At 46.3% G+C, this 20,052-nt stretch overlaps 1 protein-coding gene across 1 annotated transcript in view; it reads left to right on the top strand.

The window, feature by feature from the left end:
• The window catches only part of MINDY4 (MINDY lysine 48 deubiquitinase 4), a 183,861-nt gene that overhangs the window by 110,869 nt on the left and 52,940 nt on the right, over positions 1–20,052 (top strand). Inside the window, exons 6-9 of the mRNA XM_007946374.1 lie at positions 322–380; positions 8,020–8,126; positions 11,614–11,730; positions 13,198–13,286. Coding sequence (XP_007944565.1) covers positions 322–380; positions 8,020–8,126; positions 11,614–11,730; positions 13,198–13,286 — 372 coding nt within the window. The remainder of the gene's footprint in view (positions 1–321; positions 381–8,019; positions 8,127–11,613; positions 11,731–13,197; positions 13,287–20,052) is intronic.

Below are 20,052 nucleotides of genomic sequence, written 5' to 3'. Positions count from 1 at the left end.
TGGCAGGACCACAATTACATCAGTAAAATGCACTTGTGTTCAGTTCCTGGCAATATCAAGTAGTATTTACCATCCTGTACTGGCTGGTATGTGTCTTTGTCAGAATACAGGCGTGGAAGGGATCTTGGAGACTATCTACCTGTGGTTCTGAGAGGGAGTGACTGGTACAAGGCCACATACAGAGTAGCAGGGCCAGGACAAGGGAGCACCTGTCTTCCGCCACCCCACCCCCACTCTACCAAGTACTCCTTCCATTCTCTCTGCTCTTTGTAGTTCTTTATCATTCTCCTTTGCTACATTGACATTTTTCTTTTTTTCCAGGAAAAATCAGTTGCCGGTGTCTGACAAGGCTGATGATGAGTCAGGTGTCCTGCAGCTTGGTAGGTGTGGCTGGTGCCTCTGGGTCCCAGAGGATCTTTTTTGGGTCTTGAAGTTGGTGGGTGGTTGGAGACTCTCCACTGGCTGGGAGGGGGTTTCTGTCCTCCCACCTGACCTCAGGAAGGATGACTGACCTAGTGACTAGAACATACGTTATTTTCTTTATTGTTGAAGACATGTCTTATTTCACTGCCTGTCTTTTTCTCCCAGAGAAATCCTTGTAAGAAATCCTGCCATTTCCACACTAGTGTCCAGAGGGGTCTTTTCTGAATTTGGAGGTTTGTTAGGGCCATTTAGAACCTACTAAAATTTCCAGAAGATGGTTCTCAGTCAAAATATTTTAAATACCAGCAAGATCCCCATGGTGGGCAGGCTTCAAGTAGAGCTTCCAAACGGAGACAGAATAGGACAAAAGACCTGATGATTTATTTCCTAAAATTAGCCAGTCAGCTAATGAAAACCCTATGGATCAGAACAGAACCTTGTCTGACTGGACTCAAATGTGCCCATGATCCTGATGATGTGCAGGGAAATGTTTTTTTTTTCTGTTTTAATAGGGTCACCATGAGCTGAAGATGCCTGGACAGCAACTAATAACAAAAACAACAAAATATAAACAGTGAGGTGCAGAAAGTGCACTAATCTTAGGTTTTCTGCTGGGTACATTTCCACCTATATATACATCTGTGTAACTATCTCCTCTTCCCCATCCCTTTATCAAGATATGCAGCATTTCTATCAACTCTTCATTTTGAAGAGATTTTTCTTTCTCTTTCTGTAATTCTTTAGTCCTCGATGACTGATAAGTTTGCAAGGCTTGGCAAAGGTAGCTGAAGACTAGAGAAGGGCAGCCCAGAGATTGAACATGAAAGAATGGGGCTGAGAACCCTCGACTTTTGCTCCTTTCCTGGAAGCTCCGTTTCAGCTGCTGGTAAAGGCAGCAAGTTGCCTCTGGACCATTTTGGCATCAAAGGGCTGTTCACATGCTTTTCCTCTCCCTTTTAAGCACTCTCTTTTAAGCTGACGAAAGAAAGCACTGTTTTTTCCAGAAGTTACTTGCGTGAGACATGCTGTCTGACATTTTGCTTTGATGGGGTTGAAAGGCAGGGGAGGCCTCTGAATGATGGATACAGGGATGTGTTTGTTCTGCTTAGCGCACTTCAGAGGCAGCAGTTCCTCAGGTTCTTTGTCGTCAGAAATGGCTGGTGGGGATGGATCACTTGGTCTACACAGGAAGGGGCAGATTTCTGCACCTGCTGACCCAGTCTGCCTGGTGCAATGACGAGGTGTGGAGCCAGGAAGCACTGGCACCCAGAGCTTTTCTGTAAAGTGCTGCACTTGAAAGTTTTCCAATGAAAGCCACTCCTGTTTGGACACAAACTGAAGGAGTTCCTGGTCTTCAGAACTCAGAAAGCTTCTGTCGGAAGGAAGGCTTTTAGCAATTCCCTCAGAAGCCAACTGTTTGAAGTGTGTCTGTGTGAGAGAGTGTGTGCATCTCTGTGTGTGTGAGTATATGAGTGTGTGTGTGTGTGAAAAATGTATGAGCATGTGAATGCTTATATGGGTGTGTGAATGTATGCATGTGTGTGTCTAAGTATGTGAATGTGTATGTGTCTGTGAGTATCTGAGTATATATGAATGTGTGAGTGTGAATGAGTGGGTGTATGCATGAGTATGTTTGTATGATTGTGTGCATGTGTGCACCACCACACATGCATGTGTGTGTGTGTGTGTGAGCGAGAGAATCTGTTTTCCAGAGGGAGGCAGATCCCTTCTTTTCAAGTGGCTTAGATAAAAATTTAGAAAAGAAAATAAAAGATGAGAGATCATGGTACTCAGTCTCCAAGAGAGTTTATGGAGGAGAGAAAGGAAAGAGAAGTCTTTGGGGTGAAAACAAGGAATACAGTTTGTTGGAGGAACAGCATTCCTGCCCCCAACCCCAGTTCATTTTTCCTTTTTGTTCAGTTTAGTAAACTTTTATGAAAGATTGTGTACTAGGGTATATGCAAGGCTCTGTTACAGACAGAGGTGGATAAAAAGTGACCTTGTCTTCTTGGAGGTCAGGGATGGGTGGGACTGAAGAGGAGAGGAGTCCTTCTGTGGCAGCACAGGGTAGTTCTTTTCTGCTTCCAGAGAGATATATAAACTGAGTCAGGATGGTGATGGTGGTTGGGAAGTCTCCATGGTGAGGCAGCATCTAAGCTGGGCTTTGAAGGATGGACGTGACATTGACAAATCCAGAGCTGTGGGAGAAATAGTGTGGCAGACGCCAGGAGGGTGAGAAGTAGAGATTGGCTGGAGGTGACTAGTCTGGAGTGGAAGGTATGGGGATCAGTAGGAGATAAGGCTGGGAAGGAAGGCTGGGGCAACGTGTGAATGATCTTGAGTGATGTGCTACAGGGTTTGACTGGAAGTCAAGGCAGCAAGAAGCTCCTGAGGATTCTGTGCTGGTGATACCCAAGCTGGGTGTTGGGGGTATCTGTGGATGTGTGCACAGAGCGGATTTTAGGGGAAAAAGCCTGGATCTTGGGAGACTGATGAGGGGCTCTTTGAATAGTCCAGAAAAGAGTTTATGAGGCCCTTTCTACTTGGAGAAGTCCTATGAAAATTTCAAGACCTTGCCAAATACCGTATTTTATAGGAAGCTTGAGGAGTCCCTGGGTGGCACAAACAGTTAAGTGTTTGACTGCTAATTATAAAGGTTGATGGTTTAAACCTATCCAGAGGTGTCTCAGAAGAAAAGGCTGGCATAGCTTCTGAAAAGTCCTAGCCTTGAAAGCCCTGAGGAGCACAGCTCCACTCTGCACAAATGGGGGCTTCCAAGAGTTGAGAAGGCAAGTTTCTGTTGTAATATGTGGGAAGCTTCCCTGATCCTTTAAGGCAGAATTATTTGTCTCTTTCTTTCTAGTCTTAAGCTTTTGTATTAGGCTCTATTTTAGCACCTACTATAATTATTTGGGGAGCTCTGGTAGCATAGTGCCTAAGGCACTTGACTGCTAACCAGAAAGCCGGAGGTTCAAACCCATCAGCCACTCCTCGGAAGGAAGATGGGGCAATCTACTTCCGTAGTGATACTGCCTTGGAAACCCAAGGAGAGGTCGCTATAAGTCAGGTCCGACTAGACAGCACATAACAACAATAACATAATTATTTTGGGGCTATGTTTCCCCCTCTAGGCAGTGGACTTCTGGAGGGCAGAGGTGGTGTCTTGATCATCTCTGGACCTCCTCTGCTTCTGGCATATCATGAGCTCAATAAAGTGCTTGATGAACAAGGAGAAAAATAATGACAGTGGAGAAAGACAAGGAGGGGCAAGATATGAGACATTCTGGAAGCAGAATAATCTAGTGGTGGGAGAGGACAGAGGTTTCAGCTTAAGTTATTGGTGGGGTGGAGGGAGAGACGGAGACTTCTATCAAAACTAGAAGCTTGGAGGGAGTGCTGGTCTTAGGTTCTTGAGTTTCCAGTGTTGGGGCACTTCCAGAAAAACATACACAGGTAGTCCCCGACTTATGATGTATTCACGTTAGGGAGAATCACACTTACCACTGACCTTTTTTTTTTTTCAACATCTTATTATTAGTAATACGCACTACACACAATGTATTGCTGATGTTATCATTCTCATGCCAATCCCCAAAGACAAATAAAGATTGGATTTACAAAGATACAGACAATAAAAAGCAATAATAATGAAGCTAAAAAAAAAAAAAAAAAGAGGTATTTAACTTCCGTCAGAATAACTTTTAATGGAGTCATGGGAATGGAACCCTGTCTTGAGTTGGAGACTACCTATAGTCAATGGGAAACACTGAGCAGGCTTCTGGAAAAGAGCTGGGGGCCGCTCTCCCTACAGGACCCGTAGAATGAACATCATTCCCCTATGTGATTTAATCTCTCTCTTAAAATGAAATGTAATTACAGTATGTATTTTTCTTCCTACAAATGCTAAATAAAATGGTATGGGAAACAAAACCCCTTGCTTCTTTTCAACCAGACATTTATAACAGGGCTTTAAAAATAACATTCTCAAACCACTGGCATTTGCAGCTTGTTTTGTCTGCTTGGCCAACTTGTCATTCTGGAGTGTTTTGTTTTTTCCTTGCACGGTGGTCAGTCCCGCCACATTGGGGCCTGAGGCCTGCTATATAGTCCTGAACCAACTCCCTACACTGGACCAACCTCCTGCTGGCAGAAGCCAAGGGAAGACCACCTTCTCCTGGGACTCATTCTGGCACAGCCCCTGTGGTCTACTTCCTCAGCCAGAACCTCAGCCTGGCTCCTTCCCTGACAACCTCAGATTAAACAGAAGCCTCCAAATAAGTTTAAACACCACTCCTTCTGTGCGTCCGGGAAGTAGTCTGGCCAATGACATTGGAAGGGAGCCTTTGATATGGAAAACAGTATGGTGCTTCCTTGAAAAGCTGGAAATGGAAATACCATATGATCCATCAATCCAACTACTAGGTATATATTCTAGAGAAATAAGAGCCTTGACACGGACAGATATATGGACACCCATGTTCATCACAGCACTATTCACAGTAGCAAAAAGATGGAAACAACTTAAACAACAGAGGAATGGATCAACAAACTGTAGTACATGCACACAATAGAATACTAAGCAATGTTAAAGAATAACGATGAATCTGTCAAACATCTTATAACATGGATAAACCTAGAGGACATTATGGTAAGTGAAAGTAGTCAATCAGAGAAGGATAAATACTGTATGAGACCACTATTGTAAAAAGCCAAAATAAGGGTTTCACACAAAAAGAAATATTTTTTGATTGTTACCACAGTGGGAGGGAAGGGAGGGTAAACCACTAACTAGTGGGTAAACCCACTGTCATGAATTTAATTCCAACTCACAGCAACCCCCATTGAGTTTCCGAGGTGGTATCACTATGGAAGTAGGTTGCCCAACCTTCCTTCCACGGAGTGGTTGGTGGCTTTGAACCACCAACCTTCTGGTTAGAAGTCAAATGCCTTAGTCACTACGCCACCAGAGCTCCCTAGTGGGTAGACACATATTAACTTGGGTGAAGGGGAAGGCAAAAAAAAAAAAAAAAAAGAAGAAGAAGAAAGAAAGAAAGAAAAAGAGCCCTGCAGGGAGGGCCTTGTGTAATCAGAATGCCTTCCCCACTTTGTTCTGGGCTTCAGGTGCAGAAGATTGAATTAATTACATTTCTCTGCTCTTTGAACATTCTCAGCAGTGGTCTTTGCAAAGCCTGCCCATTGGCTACCCTCTCTCACTTCCTTCCTTTCATCCTTCTTTTCTTCAGCCCTCCCCCTTCCTTTCTTCCTTGTTTTCCTCCTTTCTCTCTTTTTGCTTCACTAACTTCCCTCCTTCCCTTCCTTCTTTTCTCCATCCATCTCTTTGTTCCTTTTCTCCCTCCTTCCCATCTTTCCCCATTTCTTTTTAATCCCCACTTTCCCATGCCCCTTCTCCCATTGCAAAATGTGCAGTCTTGTTTTCTGTGCATGTATTTTTAATTTATGCAAACGGCACTGTGCTTTCTGTCTCCCTCTCTCTCCCATCCCTGTGCTTTTTCAGATCCATGCATGCTGCTGGGTGAATATCTGGTCTTTATTTCAGGCTACTTTCTGTAGGCCATGGTGGCAGGGTGGCTTTTTCTGAGACCCTAAACCAGCAGAGTTCTCATTTAAAGTCAAATTCTCCTGGCAATTGCACATTTAGCTTTCTTTTTTATTTCAGTCCAAGGTGGACTCTGCCTCCTTATGCAGTGTACTGTGGCTCTAAGAGTTTCCTTGCCCTGTGCCTGGCTCTTCCCCAGGGGAGGAAAGAAGTCCAGAGAATAATAAGATGTAAGATGTGTATCCTGGGATGTTGGCCTTTTCATACCCATGCCTTTGCCCCCACCCAGACAGATGGATCCTGGCAGAGCCTTCCCCAGGGAGCTGGCTTCACAGAGTGAAGGCTTTGCCAGCATCACAGTTTGGAATTGTTTTTACTTGTGTCCTTTATGTCCTTATCTGAGTGTTCTGGTAAATGCAGAAGCAGCAGGTGTAATGGTGGGAGGGCATCTCAGCCTGCTGGGAAGGTAGGGTCTGGAGCTGCCGAAGTCTGGACCCTCTCTGCGTCTCGTCCCCTCAACCGTAAGACGTCTGTATCCAAATATGGTTAGTGTTCCTTGTGCCTGGAGCTCCAGGGGAGACAGGAGGGCAGAGTGATTAGGAGTCGACCTGGGTTTATATCCTGTTGTCTTGGTTACCCAGTGCTGCCATAACAAAAATACCACAAATGGGTGGCTTTAAAGAACAGAAATTAATTTTCTCACAGTTCTGGAGGCTAAAAGTCCAAACTAGAGCCTCAGCCATGTTGATTCCTTCCATGAGCCTGTCTCCTAGTTTCTGGTGTCAGTCGGCAATTCTTTGTGTTCCTTTGCTTGTTGATAGGTCTTTGCATGGTGTCTGTCTTCCCCTCATGTGTGAGCATCTGTATCTGTTCTGCTGTTTTATTAAGACAGAAGTGATCAGGTTTAGGACCCTCCCTAGTCTGGTCTGACCTCATTAGCATAACACAAACCTTGTTTCCAAACAGGGTCATATTTATGGAGGATGCAATTCAACCCATAACATCTGTGCCTTCACCACTATCCATCTGTGTGGCTTTGAGCCAGTTACTTCTTTTAGCCTCAGTTTCCTTATTAGCAGTAATTAAAAAAAAAAAAAAAAAGAAATTGTCAAATCAATTGTGACTCATGGAGAGTCTATGTGTTATAGAGTACAACTTCTCCATAGGGTTTTCTTTGCTATAATCTTTAAGGAGCAGGTAGTCAAATCTTTCTAACCCAAGGTACCCCTGGGTGGGTTGGAACAACCAACCTTTAGGTTAGTAACCAAACCAAACTCACTGCCATCAAGTTGGATCTGACTCATAGTCATTCTTGAGTTTCTGAGGGAGTATCACTACAGAAGTAGATTGCCCAATCTTCCTTCCAAGGAGTGGCTCATGGGTTTGAACCACCAGCCTTCTGGTTAGCAGTTAAATGCCTTAGGCAATATACCACCAGCGCTCCTAGTCAATTGCAAACTGATTGTTCCACCCAGGGACCTTTCATTTGTAGTAGGGAGGTAATAATAAATACTTCAGAGAGCTGTTAAGGGACTTAGATGATAAAATCCAAGTAGTCAATAAATGCAAGTTATAATAGTGATAACCTGTTATATTAAGCTACTATCATTATCAGGAATGGTGGCATTTTTCCTAATTTTGCCTTCTTCATGTTTGTCCTCAGAGGAACAGATTTGTGGGTTATGCTTGCCTTTCTAAGAAATGTGACTTTTCTGGGTCTGGCTCAGTAGGCCCTGGGCACTTGCTTCACTGCCTGTCCACATACAGAACTTTCTAGTGGATCAGCAGTTACCACCCACCTGCAGCATCCTCGTGTCACAAGCCAGGGTGGGGTTGTGTCAACCAGCAAGTTCTTTCTCCTTCTGTGTGCTTTCCTTCTGAAGGAGGTTTGGGAGGTCCACAGTGGAGGGTGGGATGGATGGTGTAGGAGCCTCCTTTCATTCAAATCTCTCTGAATGTATCAGTGTTCATGGTGTTAAATGACTCCAGTTCTCTATGAATTATAACAAGGGTGCTTACACATCATCGTTTTCTTTCAGAGGATGTGGAGGATGAATTGCTAAGGGAAGAAGTCATCCTGCCCCCAGCACCATCAATGTTCAAACTGCAAACGGTGTCAAAACCAATCAACCTTTTAGTAGCAAAGGTAGGTACCACCAACTTTCAGAGCCTCACTGGAATTCCATGTCAAATGCATTTTGATTTGGATTGGAGTGGATGATGTGATTTTGACCCTTCTGGTCCCAATCCTTCTCATTGTAATCCCTCCAACCTGATTCTGACTCACTGTGACCCTATAGGACAGAGTAGAACTGCCCTAGAGGGTTTCCAAGGCTGTACATCTTTATAGAAGCAGACTGCCTCATCCTTCTATGGAGTGGCTGATAGGTTCAAACTCCTGACCTTTTTGGTTAGCAGCCAAATACTTTAACCACTGTGCCACCAGAGCTCCTTTGGTAATCTCTCAGTCATTGTTAAATGGAAATTTGGGAGTGATGTAGAAGAAAACCTGAATTCAGAATCAGGAAAACTGTGGGCTAGTCCTAGCTTTCAGTCCCTTCCCTTTCCTGAAACAAAGGTGTGGGAAGGGTTGTGCCCTCCAAGTCCAACTTATAGTCCTTCCTTGCCCCAGAGCTTCTTTTCCATATGCCTCATGGGCAACTCCAGAGTTGTACTAGGAACAGGATGCTTGTCCTTATTGGACAGCTCCTGTATTAATCTCCTAAACTAGTCTCTGGCTGAGTTGCTGGGAGGGAAGGACACAGAGGTGTTAATGATTCATCATTTCCAGGCAGGTTCACACCCATGGCCTCCTGCAGGGATCCACGGTCACAGGAGGCAGGGGGCAGGTTCCTGGCCTCAGCAGCCTCCTCTGCAGGAATGTTCTGGATTTCTCACTATCTTCAGCTGCCAGGATGGCCTCACCATTTCCCCTCAGCCAGCAGTTCCTGCAGCAGGCAATGTGCTCCTGCTGTCCCCCACTGACCTCTCAGCCAGGATCCAGGAGGGAAAAACAAAACTCCTGGGGACACAGCTGACCCCTTTATCTTCCCACTTACTGAGTATTTACTTTGTAAATCAAAGAGTAGGTTCCTTCCCTTTTCCTTATCTCTCCTCTCTTCCCCTCCATTCTTCTCTCTTTTCTTCTCCTTTCCTTTCCTTCATTTCCCCCCCCCCCCCCCCCAAATCCCAGAGTGTTAGACAATAGCAACAACAACAAACCAAACCCACTGCCATCGAGTCAATTCTGACTCATAATGACCCTATAGGATATAGGACAGAATAGGACTGCCCCATAGAGTTTCCAAGTCTATAAATCTTTAGGGAAGCAGACTACTTCATCTTTTTCCCACAGAGCAGCTGGTAGGTTTGAACCACTGGCCTTTTGCTTAGCAGCTGAATGCTTTAACCACTACACCACCAGAGCTGCTTCCCAGAGGGTTGTTGTTGTTATGTGCTATTTTGAGTCGTTCCCGACTCATAGTGACCCCTCCTTGGGTTTCCGAGGCAGTATCACTACTGAAGTAGGATTGCCCAACCTTCCTTCTGAAGAGTGGCTGGTGGGTTTGAACAGCCAGCCTTCTGGTTAGTAGTCAAGTGCCTTAGGCACTATGCTACCAGAGCTCCTGGAAAAGGTCCTTAGAGGTCTTTAAAGACCATCAGCAGCTTCTCCAAAAGCAGCCGACAAAGCTGAGGTCCGTGGAGAGAAAATGAGGGCACAGATGTCCAAGGAGAGGAGAACTCAGGTGTCTGGGCCTTGCAACCCTGGATGCTATGAGCCACTCTGCCTACCTGGGAGCTGTCATTCTGCAATTGAGAGAACAGAGACAGGGACTGACCAGAACACTCAAGTCTTGATTGTTTATAGGCTCTTGGGAAACTCAGTTCAAACACAGGTATGATTGTAGTTGGTTGTCACAAGAAGGGGAATTGAGCCCTGGTGGAGGAATTCACATGTCCTTTTTCTGTGTGCAACTAGCCCATGTTGGGTGTCACAGACCCAAATGCTCTATTATGGAGATTTTCCTTAATGAAAAGAAGGACTGATCCCATTGAAAAATAATCTGATCTGTAGGAAAGGCCTGACCACCTCTAAGGGAGGTGGCTACAGAGTCCACCTGTTGGTCCTAGGGTCTACTCAAGGCTTCAGAGGCCCCTTGGATATCAAATCATGGCAGAGAGGAAGACAGTGACCTGCACAGGGAGGAACCTACCTGGAAGAATTGTGGGAGAGGCACTCTCTCCCCATCCCACAGGCTTGATTGTGTTTGTGGGGCTCTGGAAGGGTTGCTTGGGTGATGGCAGACAAACAGTGAGCTCATCATCAGCCAAAAGTTTAGACAGAGCTGTGAAAAATGGAGGAGTGACCATGGGAAGGGAGTCTCTGAGCGGTGCAAACAATTTTCTGATGGTTCTAGTCCACCCTTACTTGCCTCAGAAGAAAGTTCTGGCTGGCTGTTTCTGAAAAATCAACAAATGAAAACTCTATGGAGCACAGTTCTACTCTGACACACATGGAGTTTCTTTGAGTCAGAATTGACTCAGTGGCAACAGGTTACCTTGGGAAGTGGTGGGGCCCCTTCGCTGAGTGGATGGCGTGTTTAAGCAGAGATTGTGGGGGGCCACTCACAAATGATGTCCTAGAGGGGATTCCTTCACATGGTAAGCAGTTGGATGCTTTTCCTGTTAAGGGCCACATAGTGTATTTCTGGCTTTCTGGCCCATATAATCTCTAAACATGACATATGGACATATATAAGACATATACAACATATAGAAGCCATACCTAAATCACTCACTGCCATTGAGTTAGTTATGACTCACAGTGACACTATAGGACAGGTAGAGCTGTCCCATAGAGTTTCTAAGGCTGTAAATCTTTATGGAAGCAGACTCCCATGTCTCTCTCCTGAAGAGTGGTTGGTAGGTTTGAACTACCAACCTTTAAGTTAGCAGCCAAGCACTTATTCACTGAACCACCAGGGCTCCTTAAACAGCTATAGACAATACATAAATGAATGGGCATAGGAATGTTCCAATAAAACTCTATTCACTAAAACAGGCGGTGTGGGGTGGTGTGAATTTGGTCTTGGGGCTGTAGTTTGCTGACCTTGCACTAGAATACTGATTCTCAAACTTGGCTGCACATTAAACTCATATATGGGAGCTTTAAAACATACTGATAGTGGAATCTTACCCCAAGGATTCTGATTTAACTGACCTGGCGTGTGGCCTGAGTGTTGGGAAGTTTAAGAGTGATTCTAATATGTAGTCAAGTTTGAAAACCTCCCGTCCTTCCTGTTGGGTGTGAGAGGACCTTCAAGGTCCTTCATAAAATTAAAATTTTGTGTCTCAAAATCCTTGTAAGGAGCTGAAAAAGATTTTGACCTGGATTAGCACAGGTTTGGTTTGGTTTACAGATGTGCCAGAAGTAAGACTCCCAGGGACCAGTTTCTCTTTCTTTAAACAGGAGAAGAATGGGTTTACTAAATAAATAAATAAATAATGGAGAATCCTGCTAAAAAATTCACTGCCCTGTGAGTCCTCAAGACCAATTACTGTGGGGATATGTACACTAGCATAGTATAATTTGCTTTAAAAATAACCAATAACATGCTTGCTTCTATTTATAGGAACTAAAGACCCTTCTGTTTGGTTCAAGCTTTTGCTGTTTCAATGAAGAATGGAAACTTCAGAGTTTTTCCTTTAATGACACTGCTTCTTTAAAATATGGCATTGTGCAGAACAAGGCAGGTGGTTTTGAAGTTTCCCAGGGACCTTTCTGCTGGGCCTATCATGGGTAGGCGTGGGACGTGTCCAAGTTTGGTAAATCCCTGAAGCATTAACTGGGCTGTCTAGTGCCTGGAAGCCTCACTTCTGCTGAGCTGTCACCTGGGAACTTCATGTGTGGTTGGTAGAATACGAGCTAGGGAAAACAGCATTTTGCTTTGGAGATTTTCAAATTGAATACACTTTAAGAGTATTTCCTGTGAGTGGTGTGTGATAGTGGGATCCTCAATGAGAGGGATCAGAAGGAAGCACTGAGTCTGGCTGGGGCACTGACAAGGCCTCCATTGAGCACTGAGAAAATGTGCAAGGATTTTTCAGGAAGAGGTGGGAAAAGGGCATTCCAGGTAGCAGGGCAGCATGGACAAAGGTCAGGTTGTGTGTGGAGGAGCCTCAGGAAAAGGCAAAAGTATCAAGTATGTGGAGCAGAAGATGCACAGAGGAGGGTGCAATATAGGACAGGGAAACAGAGGTGTGGGCTAGATTGTGGTGGGCTTTGAAAGCCAAAATTTTAACATGGCTTATACACATTTCACAAGATAAACTTAGTAAGGACCAGAAAATACTCCAAGTCCAGCATCAAAAACTAGTGGGTAGAGCAGGCTAGCTCAACCAGAGTCCATTTCTCAAGACTCAGGAAATTCCTGCTCCCCTGCCTCACATTGTCTGGGGAAGAGCTCAAGACCACTATCTTCTGTCCTACCCTAGCTCAGCCAAACTCAACACATCTTGCACCCCCACGAAGGGCACCCATCCCCACTGCTCTGAGAATCTTTGTACCTCATTGGGGGCAATTAGGGCTATTCAGTCTCACTGTCCATTGCTGATGTTTCCTGCATGCCAGACCCTATGCTAAGCCATGTGATGCCTACAGAGAGAAGCTCCTCATGGAGACTTCACACTGCAAGGTGGAGGGGACAGAGGGACACATAATGGGGTCCTGAGGCAAGGTGTGATGAGGGCAGAAGAGAGCTCACATAAGTGGAAGCTGCCAAAGGGGTTCACCTCCAGCTCTGTTGGCTGGGAGAGCTTCCTGGATGAGAAGGCATTTAGGATAGACCATCAAGCTTGGGTAGATGATTGACACCTTTGACTTGAGGACAGGAAACACTTCCCTGGATGACTGGAAACCTACAGTGATGTCCCTGGCTTCACACCTGACTTGTTGTGGAGAGTCACTTTCCTCCCATAAGACTTTGCAGACTTGCTCCTTCCTCTAGTGATGGGTGCAGGGGCCCTTGCCTTCCCCTCTTCTGGTCCTGTCTGGTCAGTGTTTTGTAGGAGTTGTCACATGGCACAGACACCTGGTTTTACAGGGAATGGCTTGGCAGCTGGGTGTCCTGTAACTTGTGGGTGGGAGGTGGTTCTGGGAACAGAGAGCTCTGTCCTGGGCTGGTTCTCACTGGCAGTAACTGTGTCATTCTTTGTAGGGTGGTCCCTGTGGGGTTCTGGCGGCAGTCCAAGGCTATGTCCTAAAAAGGCTCCTGTTTGAAGGAGATAGCAGAGCTGATTCTACTCGGTAAGTCTGCTGCTCATTCCAGCAGTTTCTCCTTTTCCCAAGGCTTCTCCAGAGTGTCCAGAAAAAACAAGCAAGGAAACACGTGCATTCTCTGACATTTCCTGTTTTTTGGGTGTAAAGAAGGTCCCTGGGTGGTGTAAAGAGTTTACACTCAGCTACTAACCTAAAGGCTGGCAGTTTGAACCCACTCAGAAGTACTGTGATCTGCTTCCATAAAGATTACAGTCATGAAAACCCTATGAAGCAGGTCTACTCTATAACATGTGGGGCTGCCAAGAGTCAAAATTGATTTGATGGCAATGGATGTTTTTTTGTTTGTTTATTTTTTGATTTTGGGGGGGCATAAAGTAAGGAAGGGATATAGTGGCTGGCTAACAGGGCCTGCACGGACCAGTATGAGATGGACTTTTATGCATTTGTTTCTAGAAGCAGAGAGGATGGGAATGCCATGTTCCATGTGGTGGCTTCTGGAATGGAGTCAAAATCAAGCCCAATCCCTCCTCTTCTATTGGAGACAGCAGCTTCCCTAGTCCTTTCCACGACCACATTGACCTGTTGACTGACTAAGTCCAGATCTTCCCACTCTCCCATGTTACCTCATCTCTTCTAACACCCATAATTGCACATTCTAGCCAGCGCCACAGTAAATTTCTTCCAGTCCCTTAGGCCATGTATTTTGCATTTTGCACATGAAGTGTTTGCACATCGCAACTCATTCATTCAGCAGTCATTTCTGGAACATCTTGGTAGGCAAAGTAGTACAAAGCAGAAGAAGGTACATTCATTATTCTCCAGAAAGACTGTGAGGGAGAGGCAGAAAAAAAACTATACTATACACCATGGTTGGTGCTGGGTAGGAAGATTGACAAAGTCCTGGAGGAAAGAGGCTGTTCAGGTGACCTTCTGACCTTTTCCTCCCTGGGTGCCAATAACCAGCTTGTTCTGAGTCATCCTCAGTGCTAGAGAACTTCTGGCACCTTCTGGCTTTTTTTTTTTTTTTTTTCTGATGGAAAGATAACAGACAGACAGACAAGTATACAGAACTGTGTTCTGTTCAGTGAATTATCACAAAATCACATACTCGTGAAAATATCACACAGATCAAAAAGAAGCTATTTCCAGCAACTCAGAAGAATCTTCTTGCTCCTGCCCAGTAGATAACCCCACTGTCCTCAGGAAGGTAATAATTAACTGGATTTCTGATGGCTTGGTGCCTAAGGCATTTGACTGCTAACCAGAAGTCTGGCAGTTCAAATGCACCAGCCACTCCTCAGAAGGAAGATTGGGCAATCTACTTCTGTAGAGGTACCACCTCGGAAACCCAAGGAGGGGTTGCTATGAGTCGGAATTGGCTTGACGACAGTGAGTTTATTTTATTTTATTTTTTATAACTGTTACTTGAAGTCCCTGGGCAATGTGATGATTAAACTGCTTGTTAACTGAAAGTTTGGAGGTTTGAGTCCAACCAGAGGCACCCTGGAAGAAAGGCCTGGAGATATATTTGTGAAAAATTCAGCTACTGAAAATCCTATGGATGCAGTTTTCCTTTGACCCACAGGGGATCACCACGAGTAGGAATTGACTCAGTGACAACTGGTTTTTTGTTTTATTTTTAGAACCATAGCTTACTTTTTCTAGTTCTAGACTTTTATTTAAAGGCATTTTTCCTTCGAAATAAGCATTTCAGAGACTTAATTTTTTTTTTTTTTTTTTAAGCATGGATGTTATAAAAACAAGAAGACTCATTCCCTATTTATTCAGGGTTCAGATTCCTGGGAGAGACACTGGCTCCCCAGACACTTAGCCAAGCTCTGTTCTCCAATAAAACACATTCCATCAGCATAGTTGCTTTTGCATTAGACCCCAGTTAAAGATAGTTTTCCATGTTTAGTATCTTGTAATTTCTCTTATAGTCTTGCAAAGTAATAATCAACATGTTTTCTCCCAATCTGAAAGATGCTAACAAGACCCTTTTATTTGCACAGCAACATGACATATCCACAGCAAGAGAAAGATCTCACCTTGACCTTGTTCTTCTTTCTTCTTACCCCCTGAATCCACCCATGTCGCTTCTTGTCTGTACTGGACCATTCTCCACTGTCTGCTCTGGAAGTTGAGCCCAGCAAAGTGCTGGGAGGTTTGAATGTAATGTCATGGGCAAAGAGAAATCTTATCAAGGTTCAGAGAGTTCAAGTTCTAGTACCGTGTTTAAGTACAGGGACCTTCTCTGAGCACATATGTACCTACCTACCTCACGTCTTTCCTTCCTTTGGAAACAAAAAGCATACTCACTAATGCTGGGGTAGGGATACAGGCTGAACAAGACAGGCATAGCCTTGCCCTCATCACATTTATAGTCGAGTAGGAGAGCCAGAAAAATAAACAGGAGATGACGGGGAACATGCAGGATGCTAAGGGATCACTCGGATGTGAAAGGGGTCAGGAAGGCTTCCTGGAGAAGTAACATTTTAATCTCACTGAGATCTGAAGGATGAGCAGAATTCTAGATTCTCCCTCCTTCTTATAAGTATATGGCCCTTGCTGTTCCTCCCTCTCCCTCAATTTTCCCTTTCCCAGCAGAGAGCCCCGAATTCCTTCCCTGATCCCCAAGATCCTATGAATTCAGGAGCTTTGCCCGACTGGCTCCTCTCATGGCACAGGTCTCTGCTCTTCAGCGAGGTCTGCCTACTTAATGCCAACCCTGCCCCTGCTTCTAAGGACTTTTTCTATTGCCTTTAATGCTCTTGGTTCTCAATGTATTTACCTGTCCATTATCTGCCTCTACCCATTAGGACGTAACCTCTATGAGAACAGTGATCTCATTGGGCCTCCTGGTTCACAGCTGTATCCCTGGCCTTCTGCCCCTGGCCTTGTACACACAACAGACCCGCAGAATTTTTGTTGAATGAACACATGGGCAGATGAATGAGTTATCCAGACAAACAGGGATGGGAGGCGGGCTTGGCATTCCAATAAGTAAGGAGAAAAACATGTGCAAAGGCCTGAGGGCTGGGAGAGCAGGAGAAGGGAGGTGGAGGAACCTGGTGTAGCTGGGGCAAAGATTGGAGGGGCAGGGAGGGATACGGGCAAGCAGCAGGTCAAGGCCAGGCTACCAGAGGGCCTCAACCTTTGGCCTTAGGGAAAGTATCTCATGATTCATTTCAGCCCAAATACCCTCTTACAGCTGCTTTTGAGCTTCAATTTTGGACTTCCTGGGGGATGTCGGGGAACATTTCCCAACCAGCAGGATGGAGCATTGGTTCCAGGAAGGCAGGTTCTGCCCAGGGCCTGAGTGAGCTTGGTTTCTCGTCCAGCACCCCCACCTCCACTGAGGGGTGCTGAAAGCTTCTGTGTTCTGTAAGCATCTCCCCGGAGGCAGAGCTCTGTGTCTGCACCAGAGAGGGGGCCCTGGCTTGGAAAGGCAGACACCCATCTAGTTTTGGGGCCCAAGGGGGATCTGGGTAGAAAGAAAACTGGGCTCCGCTACAGGAAGTGAGGTTCTCCTCCCCACCCTGCCCCCTAATGCCGTCAGTCAGGCACCTACCAAGTGTTGACTGAGGCGCCAATCTCTGTTAACAAGTGTCTATGTTTAAGCACTTACAAGGGAGCTCTGGTAGCGTAGTGGCTAAAGCACTTGACTGCTAACCAGAAGGCTGGCGGTTCAAACCCACCAGCCACTCCTCGGAAGGAAGATGGGGCAATCTACTCCGTAGTGATACTGCCTCGGAAACCCAAGGAGGGCTCGCTGTGAGTTGGGTCCGACTCAGCGGCACATAACAACAACAGCAACAGGCAGACAGGTCAGCCAAGGCTCTGCTGGGGGAGGGGGAGAGGAAGAGGTACTGCAGGTTTAGTCCTCAAGGCTCCCAATCTGCTGAGAGCTTGAGAGAGGAGCTGGTACTAGACTGGATTGAAGGCCCTTGAGGCAGGGTCCCTATGTGGTTGCAGGTGGAGGAGGTTGCTGAGCTGGTCCTGAAGGCAAAGGGGTGGGCAGGGGAAGAAGAAGGGAGGAGGAGCTGCTGGCCAGCTGGGATCTATGTGTGGGATGAATCTGGTAAGAACAAGCTTGATTATGGGTAGACACGGCCTGGCTGGAGCAGAGTTGGCCAGTTCTGGTCAGCCAGGAGAGCTGCATTTGGTGGTCAGGGCTGCCTTCTCCATGAAGCCTTTCTGGATTTCATTCTGTAAAGGCATGACCTCACCTATCATTGGAGCCCTCCCCCCCAACTCTGAGTAAAAAGCAGTTGCCCTCTAGTCAACTCTGACTCATGGTGAACCATTTGTGTTAATGTATAACCGTGCTCCACAGGGTTTTCAATAACTGATTTTTCAGAAACAGATTGCCAGCCAGGCCTTTCCTCTAAGGTGCCTGTGCATGGACTCAAATTGCCAACCTTCTGGTTAGCGGCCAAATGCATTAACCATTTGTACTCTGGGTACTGTTTATAATTCTCTCCAGCCTCACTGCCCCCAGGCCAAGCACACAGTGGGTGGTGTATAGTAGGCCAGTTTCCTGCTACCACAAGCTGCAGGTCCATGGGTGCCCTCGGCTGAGGTCATTGGCTGCTATCTTGGGGCTAGGCCCAAGAGTTGAAAGGAAGGATGGAGAGTTTGACTCAGATGCCAGGGGTTTCTCATCCATCCAGGGCTGCTGGAATACCCTGAGGGGATCCAGGAAGAGGGGGCTCTGATAAGCACAGCCTAGGGGAGGCCCTAGAGACTGCCTCCCCTGACCCCAGTGAGGACTTTGCTCTTCCTGATGGTGATGGGCAGGCCCATCTGGGGCAGGGGCACCAGGTTCCCTCCACACCCTCCTCACTTCTCCCATATGTCCTTCTCATATTTCCCTTGCCCTGGGCCTGAGACTTGGGAGGTTGTGGATGCCTCAGGGACTGGAGGCAGACTGGGAGTTGAAGGGGAGACCCTCTTCTGTAGATATTAGGACATAGGTCAAACAAAGGCTGTGAGAGTGACTGGAGCTGCCAGAGGTAGGGAGGTGAGGAGAAGGTGTGAAGTACTGAGAGCTGAGTCCCTGTCCCTGCTCTGCCAAGGTTGGAGGCCACCAAAAGTTGTTCTGTGCTCTCTGGGCTTCAGCACAACCTGTAGGGGCTGGTGCCAGGGCTGGAAGGGAGTTGTTGGGCTTTGTGCATGTCCATTTGGGTGGAAAGGGAGTGCTGGGTAGGCTCTAGAGAACTGGATGACAATTGTGGGAAATGATTCCTCCATCTGTAAATTAGAAAGTATAATTCAATAAGAAAAAGCAAATGAAGTCCTTTGTCAATCTTCAAGGACTGAGTGGGTGAGTAGGACCATCTAACTCAGCCCACTGTAGTACAGATGGAGAAACTGAGGCTCAGAGAGGGAAAGATGCTTGCTTGGGGTCACACGTGGCACCAGGGGCAGAGCCAAAGCTGGCCCATGAGGACCTGTCTGCCACAGCTTGCTTTGGTGCTCTAGAAGAGACATGAGCAATGGAAGAACCACAGCGGGCCAGGAGGGGTTTGGGGAGGGAAGGTTGTACATCTGGGTGAGGTGAGATGGGACCACCTGCTGCCTGGAACCCTGGACAAACCCTCACAGTGACTGAAGGGGTGACTCTATTTAATGAAGGACTCTTGACAGAACCTTTCCTTTTTCCTAATTTGGAAAAAATAAATACATAAGAGTGCAGAGCATAATATAGCCAACACCCACACAGCAAACGCCCGCTGCCTAAAGTTAGCAAAGGGTAACCTTGCATTGTCTGAGCAGGCACCTTGCTCAGTCCCAGCTCTTCTGGATGCATTTATTTAGTTTAAAAATTGGTGCTGCAACAGTTTAGTGCTTAGCTGCTAACCAAAATGTTGGCTGTTCAAACCCCACACAGCGAGTCCATGGAAGACAGACCTGGTGATCAGCTTCTGTAAAGATTACAGCCTGGGAAACCCTATGGGGCAGTTCTACTCTGTCCTATAGCATCACTATGAGTGGAATCCAACTTGATAGCACACAGCAACAACAACAACAACAACAGTAAAATGTTTCTTTTGGTCGATTAGTCACTGATACTCCTACCTAGGCTGTGTGTGCTGGGTTGGGTTTGCAGTGTTAGACCTCCTTTTTCACTCTGAAATTCCAGGATTTCAGAAATGATCCAACTTAGAAACAAAACACAACAACAAAAAAACCCAAGCCGGGGCAAACTCCTCTGTTCTCTTTAGGAACAGCAGATCACCTGACTTGCCACACTTTGCAATTCTTGCGCTCTGGGCCCTTGGGGAGCTTGAAGGCCTGCATGCTTGAGGGGATCTGCACGCTCATGCCAGGGACTTGGCCTACAGGCCCTGACTGTCAAGGGCTCTCCATGGTCTGTCTGGCTTGATGGGGAAATGGTTCTGTGAAAGCAGAACGGAGGACAGATCACACCCTCCAGGGAAGCCAGGCTGAAATAAAGACTTCTTGGCAGGAGTGGTGTTTTTTCTGCAGGAGTGTCTGGCTTCATCAGGACTAATTTCATCAGGCAGCAGCCAGCCTGTCCTCAATCGGAAAGGACAGAGTTGGGTGACGGAACAGTGTTTTTCCACTTGAGAAGGGGTTGTGCCGGCTAGTGGAGAGACTTGATGAGCTCTCATTTTCCCTGCAGCCCTGGGAAGAGCAGCAGACCCAGGAAGGGCCTCAGAGGCAGTCAAGGGGTGGGCATACACTTCACCTCCACTTCCCTTCTGAATCTGGAGAGTTTGAAGCCCAGAGGAAGAGGGCACTTGTCCAAAGGCCCTCAAGACCTTGG

Source organism: Orycteropus afer, unplaced genomic scaffold (genome assembly GCF_000298275.1).
Source record: "Orycteropus afer afer isolate SDZICR_OR568_19922 unplaced genomic scaffold, OryAfe1.0 scaffold00008, whole genome shotgun sequence".
Classification (NCBI taxonomy): Eukaryota; Metazoa; Chordata; class Mammalia; order Tubulidentata; family Orycteropodidae; genus Orycteropus; species Orycteropus afer.
Note: the sequence above shows the minus strand (reverse complement) of the source record. Positions and strands in the feature narration are given on the sequence as shown.